General features: G+C 46.3%; 1 protein-coding gene across 1 annotated transcript; it reads left to right on the plus strand.

Annotated features, from left to right (window-relative positions):
* Positions 1-1,236: 1,236 nt before the first annotated feature.
* LOC123128080 (WRKY transcription factor WRKY24) lies at positions 1,237-5,581 on the plus strand. The gene is made up of 3 exons (XM_044547993.1): positions 1,237-2,160; positions 2,709-2,852; positions 4,467-5,581. The coding sequence occupies exons 1-3, from the start codon at positions 1,559-1,561 to the stop codon at positions 5,164-5,166; spliced, it is 1,446 nt and encodes a 481-aa protein (XP_044403928.1). The 5' UTR covers positions 1,237-1,558; the 3' UTR covers positions 5,167-5,581.
* Positions 5,582-6,580: the final 999 nt, after the last annotated feature.

Raw genomic sequence — 6,580 nt, forward strand, 5'->3', positions numbered from 1 at the left:
AGTCCAAGATAATAGAATCCTTTGAACTTGCACCAAGGCCCGTCACCTGCCTCAGGCGTCACCACAGCAGCCACCGAAGGAAAAAAATAACGGATCACCTTCTCACACGAGCTCGACGCGGCTCTATCGCTGATATGCAGATTTGCGAACCTCCAAGGTGGCTCACCAAAAGTGAAAACATTACTGTTCAACGAATCAGACCAGGGCAACACCCTGGACACACCGTCAAACTCCAGATCTGGCACCCCCGCACGGCTAAGACGTCGGAGGAGGAAACCATACCTGTCATCCATGAACCACGAACCAAACACAGGATCCATCATCTTCCAGATGTCGTCGACAAGGTTGTCAGAATCGCGATTTTGAATTGGATCGGAGTTTCGATGGCAGGATCGCAAATCGTAGAATTTTCACTATCAGGATAGTAGAAACGTAGATTCTAAGAACTAAAATCGTAAAATCATATATGTTAGTTTGGATCGTAAAGTCGTAAAATTGTATAACAAAATCACGATTCTAACAACCTTGGTCGACGATCCAGATCACAATCTGCATCTGCTTCTGGACTACCTCCCAAGCTTCGCGCCGACGTTGGGGCAAACGTCGTCGCAACGACAGAGTCCGAAGACACATGTCTACCACGAGGATTCCGTCGCCGCCACGCCATCCTTACTTGAGCAGACTGGTTTTTAAATCCATCCTCAACAATAGGACTGATGGCCTCGTCAGGAAAGAATTTGAAGAATCTTTATTCAGCAACGTCATCGTCACTGTTAAAGCCAAGACGATGAACAACCTAAAACCTAAACTACAAGGATCTAAAAACGATCCATACGCGTGGATCCGACGTTCATCACTTACGACCGAGGTCGCCGGCGGAGGGAAGCTGCCGAAGGACAGCGCTAGAAGAGGAAAAAGACTCGGGGCGATGAAATCCTGCGTCTGTATCGTGTTCTGAAAAAAAAAAGTATAGTACGGCAAATCGTCCTCAAACCCTGACCTGATTTTTACCGTCCAGCCCGGCCGGCCCGCCGCTTGTACTTAAAATTACGCCGGCACCCCTGGGCCCGTGCCGCGTTTGCGTGCGGAGAACACTTTGCGCCTGAGATGAAAGAGAAAGTCAGCGACCTGACCTCCCACCATCGTCCATGCATGTCTCTTCTCCTCTCTCCAGAGGAGGAAAAGAACAGTGTCCACTCCCAGTGACTGCCGGCTTCCTCTCTCCTCGCGCCCCCCTCCGCTCAGTCCCTCTCCCTCTCTCTATCGCACAGACAATTTTGTCCTCTAGGGAGCACCAAACCACACATGACACGCCATCTCCCACATCTCTCTCCACAAAAGACAGGCAGCCTGCAGTTGCACAGCCTTTCCCTCCCTCTCTCGCGTATCATCTCCGTCGACCTCTCTCCACAAAGCTAGCTAGCTCTTGAGTCTTGAGTTCGTGTGAATTTGCCAAGCATAAAGCACGAGCTAGCTCTAGGCTGTCTTGCTGCCTACTTGGTATACTTGATATATACATACATACACACCAGAGAGGGAGAGAGAGAAAGGGGTAGTCATGTGCGACTACTTCTTGAAGAGGGCTGAGGGCCACCAGCAGGCCGGAGACCTCACCGACATCGTCCGAGCCGGCGGGGCCATGCCGGCTGGCTCTGCGGATCCCCCGTCGACGGCCACCGAGTGGCTGCAGCTGCCGGCTGACCCGATCCTCTTCCCGCTGCCCCAGACGTCGTCCTCGGACGGTGCTGGGCCGAGCAGCGCAGACGCTCTCGGTGACCCGTTCTCCGGCCTCCCGGATGCCTTCAGCACCGACTACCCCTCCTCCTCCGGCAGCGCCGCCGCCGACTTCTTCGACGCCGTCCAGGACGCGATGGGTGTCGGCATGGCCAAGCAGGTCGGCTTCGTCGACACGACCGGCTGCGGCGGCGGTGGAACAACTGCCGGTGCTGGTGGCGGGTTCCTGGACATGAGGAATCACCATATGTTTCCAGGGGAGATGCCGATGCGCGGGCTGTCGCCGTACGCGCTGATGGGCGGTGGCGCGGCGAAGCTCGGCGTGCCGATGGCCGGGCACGGGCTGGCGGCTGGCCCGTGCGCGTTCGACGCCGTCGCAGGGCTGCAGATGTCGTCCTCACCGCGTGGCGGGGGGATCAAGCGCAGGTTCGGCACCGGCCATCGTTAGCTAGCTGTCTGTTCAGTCAGATCTACACAAGTGCGCCTTAATTTCTTCGATTCCTCCCGACAAGTGTAATTAAGCACGGAGTTCCTTGTCGTCGGGGCACTGTTCAGGGTTTCGTAATTTAGGGAAAGTTTGCAGCTCCATTTCCTCCTACCGTGCTTAGTTTTTCCTCATTCTGCAACTCCCAACAATGTAAGGATCGAGATGAAAGAAGAAACTTAAATGCATCGCCAGCTTTGGGACATGACAAAAACAGCAATATTTTGTAGGAGTAGCAAGAAAAAAAAAATTATACTTGAAACTCAATCTTTACATGTACACCAGAATACAAGATACCTAGACTATATCCCCCAGAGCTCGTAGTTATTACAACGGATTGAGACTTAGCAAGACTGTTACAACAAACCCTAGTTTTCAGTTTCCTTTAGCTTCAGATGTTTAAGCACATGTACTACTGGTTGCTCAAAACTCTGTGTGTGGATGCTGGATGGATGTCTAAATTAAGGTGGTGGTCTCGTGTTTGATGCAGGAAGAACCAGGCAAGGAAGGTGGTGTGCATCCCAGCACCTGCAGCAGCAGTGGCTGGGAAGACCACTGGGGAGGTTGTTCCTTCTGATCTCTGGGCTTGGAGGAAGTATGGCCAGAAGCCTATCAAAGGTTCCCCATACCCAAGGTACGACATGGAGCACCCTATTAATCTCTCTCTGCTGGTACTGGTATATAGTTGCATCTCTTTCACTCAGTCTCTCTCTCTCTCTCTCTCTCTCTCTCTAGTTCTCTTCTGCTCCATGTAGAGTACATATCAGGCCAGGGTATGTGTGCCTGTAATAATTATGGGGATCATGTAATCATAGTAAGAGCATGCATGCTCAAACTCACATAGATTCTCCTCCTCAACGAGGAGAGAAAACACTCGAACATATGCATTCCTCTCTTTTGTAATATTTCTAGTATCTGGTTAGTTGCAGAAGAATATGATAAGCTAGCTTGCATCTATTCCAACTGGCAAGTGGGGAAGCTAGTACCTCATTGAACTGTTATGTTTTCTTTTTCTGTTGGAGTTGTATTTATTACTTTGTCCTTTCAGCTTGACATCTCCAGTTTAATTGTACAGTTCAAACAATGTTTATAGTGCATTCAAGTAGGCTCACACTTTCATATTGCTTTCTCACCACAAGGATTATGTGTTGGGTTGAACAAATAAACCGACCATGTGGTGATCTCCTTCATACATTCATCAACATTTTTGCTGCTTCAAGTTTAGTATGAAATTAGCTTGTCCTATTTAAAGTTAATGCATGTCAAGAAAAAAGTTTGACCCGTGCACAGTTATAAGAAGATTGGAGATTATATATGACCTTACTTACTACTTTGGCAAACTAGCTAACTCAATATTCCATTCATCCAAAATATACATAAGATAACCAACCATTATTGGATTAATAATGTTTCAGTAGGTGGCTACATCTGGCATGCATATGCTTACACGGCTTCTTTTGTAAGACGTGGTTCATCGACAACTGAAACTAATCAACTTTCCTAGTATTGGTTGAAACTAATCTGTTTAAAATTAACAAATATGAAATGATTAAGTTCGGCAGGTTGGGGACACTCTGACACCATGTGTATACTTCCGAAAATCTTAACATCCTTTTGCAACTTCATTTTTTATTTTTTTATCATGACATAATTTAAAGCATTCTAATTATACGGTGGCTAAATAAATTAATATTTAAATGACATAAGTATGAGGTATTGTTTATCAAGGAATTGACATCCCATTGCCTAAGAAATGCATACTACAATGTCAAAATTTACACATACCCACCAGTCTCAAATAAAAATAGTTCCGCTCTTTAGCCTTTTCATTTTTCTTCTTATTAAAATACCTCTCATCTGCCAATTCATTTTTAGTCCTATGTCAATGTCATAAAAACAGAGCTATTTTTTCACAGGGAATAAAAAGAGAGCTAATTAACTCCACTTGTACTTGCATATGCCTTGTTTTAGTTGGTTGTGTGATGGAGGAAATGTTTTTTCAATTCTTTAATGTTTTTATGGTTTTACTTAACTTAGTACTATATATGTGTGTTAGTTGCATCCATGATGTTTCGTGGAAAGTTTGAAACACTTTATGATGTACTGCAGCAAACGGGGACACCAGTGTGTGCCCCTGGTCATCAAACAATTCCCAGTGATGTAACTAGGGTGTGGTAGTACATATCATATGCTCTAGAATCCACAATAGATTTCTGACGAAACTTTTTACCATGCATTGCATGTCCAGAGGGTACTACAGATGCAGTAGCTCCAAGGGGTGCCCTGCACGGAAGCAAGTGGAGCGCAGCCGGACGGACCCCAACATGCTGGTCATCACCTACACCTCGGAGCACAACCACCCGTGGCCGACGCAGCGCAACGTGCTCGCCGGCTCCACTCGGTCCCACTACGCGAAGAACAGCAGCAACACAGATGCAGCTTCGTCCAAGAACAGCAAGAACTCCTCGCGCAACCAGCACAAGCCAGTCGTCAAGGCAGAATCAAAGGACCAATCCGCCGCCACCCCGGCCGCGACGAGCACGACCACCACGGCGACCACAAGCACCGGCAACAACACACCTCCGATGGCTGTGAAAGAGGAGGCCGAAATGGAGAGAAGGATAGGCGGTGATACTACAGCAACGGTGGGTTATTACAGTGACCATCTCCTGCAGCAGATGTTCAGCCAGAGCTACAGGCCGATGATGCCCGAGGAGGCCGGCGGCTATCACCAGCAGGACGACTTCTTCGCCGACCTCACTGAGCTGGACTCCGACCCTGTCAGCCTCATCTTCTCCACGGAGTACATGGAGGCCAGACCTGGCAAGGAGAAGGCAGCAGCCAAGGACGACGTGGATTCATTATTCATGATGGACTGGGCGCCCGCTAGTGCTGCTGTTACTACTTCTGCAGGGAGCGCACTTGAGCAAGGGGACATGGGTTTATGAGTTTTGACGTCAATTAGTTACCTTAAAACATACCAGGCTTGCACCATCGATGCATGTGCAAATGCAAACACCACATTTGAGGACATCTCTAGCTAGATATAGGCTTGAAATAACCTTGATGATAACAGGAGCAAGAAAAGATAAGTATGGGTTTCCCCCTCTCTCTTTACTCTTTATATTAGTTATTACACACTGATGCGTGCTCCTTCCTGATGTTATTGAGTATGGTTTTGTTGGAGATGATCTAGTATATAGTACATTTTTTTCCTGGTACATTCAGATAGTAGGAGGTAAGACAAACAGTCTTTCAAATGGAAAATAATAGAGAACCGGGCCAGGCGGTTTTCAGTGGCTTCTCGTTCTTCAGAATATGAAGAACATGGACTTGTTTCTTGTTAATTATTCATGTTTAGAAGAACCCGGTGTCCACACTATGATTTTCAGGGATTTTCTGAGTTTATCTTCATGCTTCCAGGCGGACTATGTCGAATGTGAGCGCATGGATGAAAGTGTTACTGAGAGTTTAGTTAATGGAGTTATAGTTGCTCATCTATGTTGTACATATGAAGAACAACAATGTATATCACTATTGTAGACCTTTTTTTTGGCCTACACTTCAACATTTGGTGTCCGTCTTACTTTCTGAAGAGTGCAATGGACAATTATGAGGAACAATGGGAGGCTATGTCTGTGTTGTATTGGTGGGACGTCTTTAATTCAGCCTCGGCGCTTGAGAACCATGAGCCCCTCATGGTGTTGTTGACAGTTATGTGCAACCAAAGTGTGACCCCGGTGCCGATATCAGTTGTTCTCTAGCCTCTCGCACCATATAATCAAATTCATTCATAAGGATAAGAGTAGCTACCTTTTTAGCCTTAGGGTTGTTTATAACAGGTAACTCGTAGAACAATATTTGCAAAGTGGAATGAGTACACATAAATCTTCATTCAAGTTTAAGAACAAGTGCTAAAATAGCTTCGGAGTAACCATTGGTTCTTTTAAGAATAGAAATATCAATGCAAACCAATGTTCCCATACAAGTAAAGAGTTCCTAAACAATGTTTTCCCCTATGATGTTCCCACTTCCCGTCACAGAAAAATTTCTATCCAAATTTTCGGGAATTTCTATTCTATGGGCCTTACCATCCTCACCTTTTTCAATAACAAACTCATACATGATAGCAACTTTGAGCAAGCAAACAAGCAAACAGAAATATTTTTGTGTTTTCGTAAAAAAAATAGAAGCAGGGGAGATGAAATGAGAAGCAAAGGCAAATAAAAATAAGAGCAAGTAGATGATATTTTGTGCAAAGGTACTTGATAGGTTTTGGTGATGTCTCCCTGGCAACGGCGCCAGAAATTCTTCCTACTACCTGTGAGTATGTTGGGATTTCCTCGAAGAGGAGAGGAAGAA

Source organism: Triticum aestivum, chromosome 6A (genome assembly GCF_018294505.1).
Source record: "Triticum aestivum cultivar Chinese Spring chromosome 6A, IWGSC CS RefSeq v2.1, whole genome shotgun sequence".
NCBI classification, from domain to species: domain Eukaryota; kingdom Viridiplantae; phylum Streptophyta; class Magnoliopsida; order Poales; family Poaceae; genus Triticum; species Triticum aestivum.

Excerpts from the sequence above, each read along its gene's own strand:
- LOC123128080 (XM_044547993.1), top strand. The coding sequence starts at position 1,559 with ATGTGCGACTACTTCTTGAAGAGGGCTGAGGGCCACCAGCAGGCCGGA. Across the intron at positions 2,161-2,708 it reads GGCGGGGGGATCAAGCGCAG|GAAGAACCAGGCAAGGAAGG; the intron begins GTTCGGCACCGG and ends TGTTTGATGCAG. Across the intron at positions 2,853-4,466 it reads AAAGGTTCCCCATACCCAAG|AGGGTACTACAGATGCAGTA; the intron begins GTACGACATGGA and ends TTGCATGTCCAG.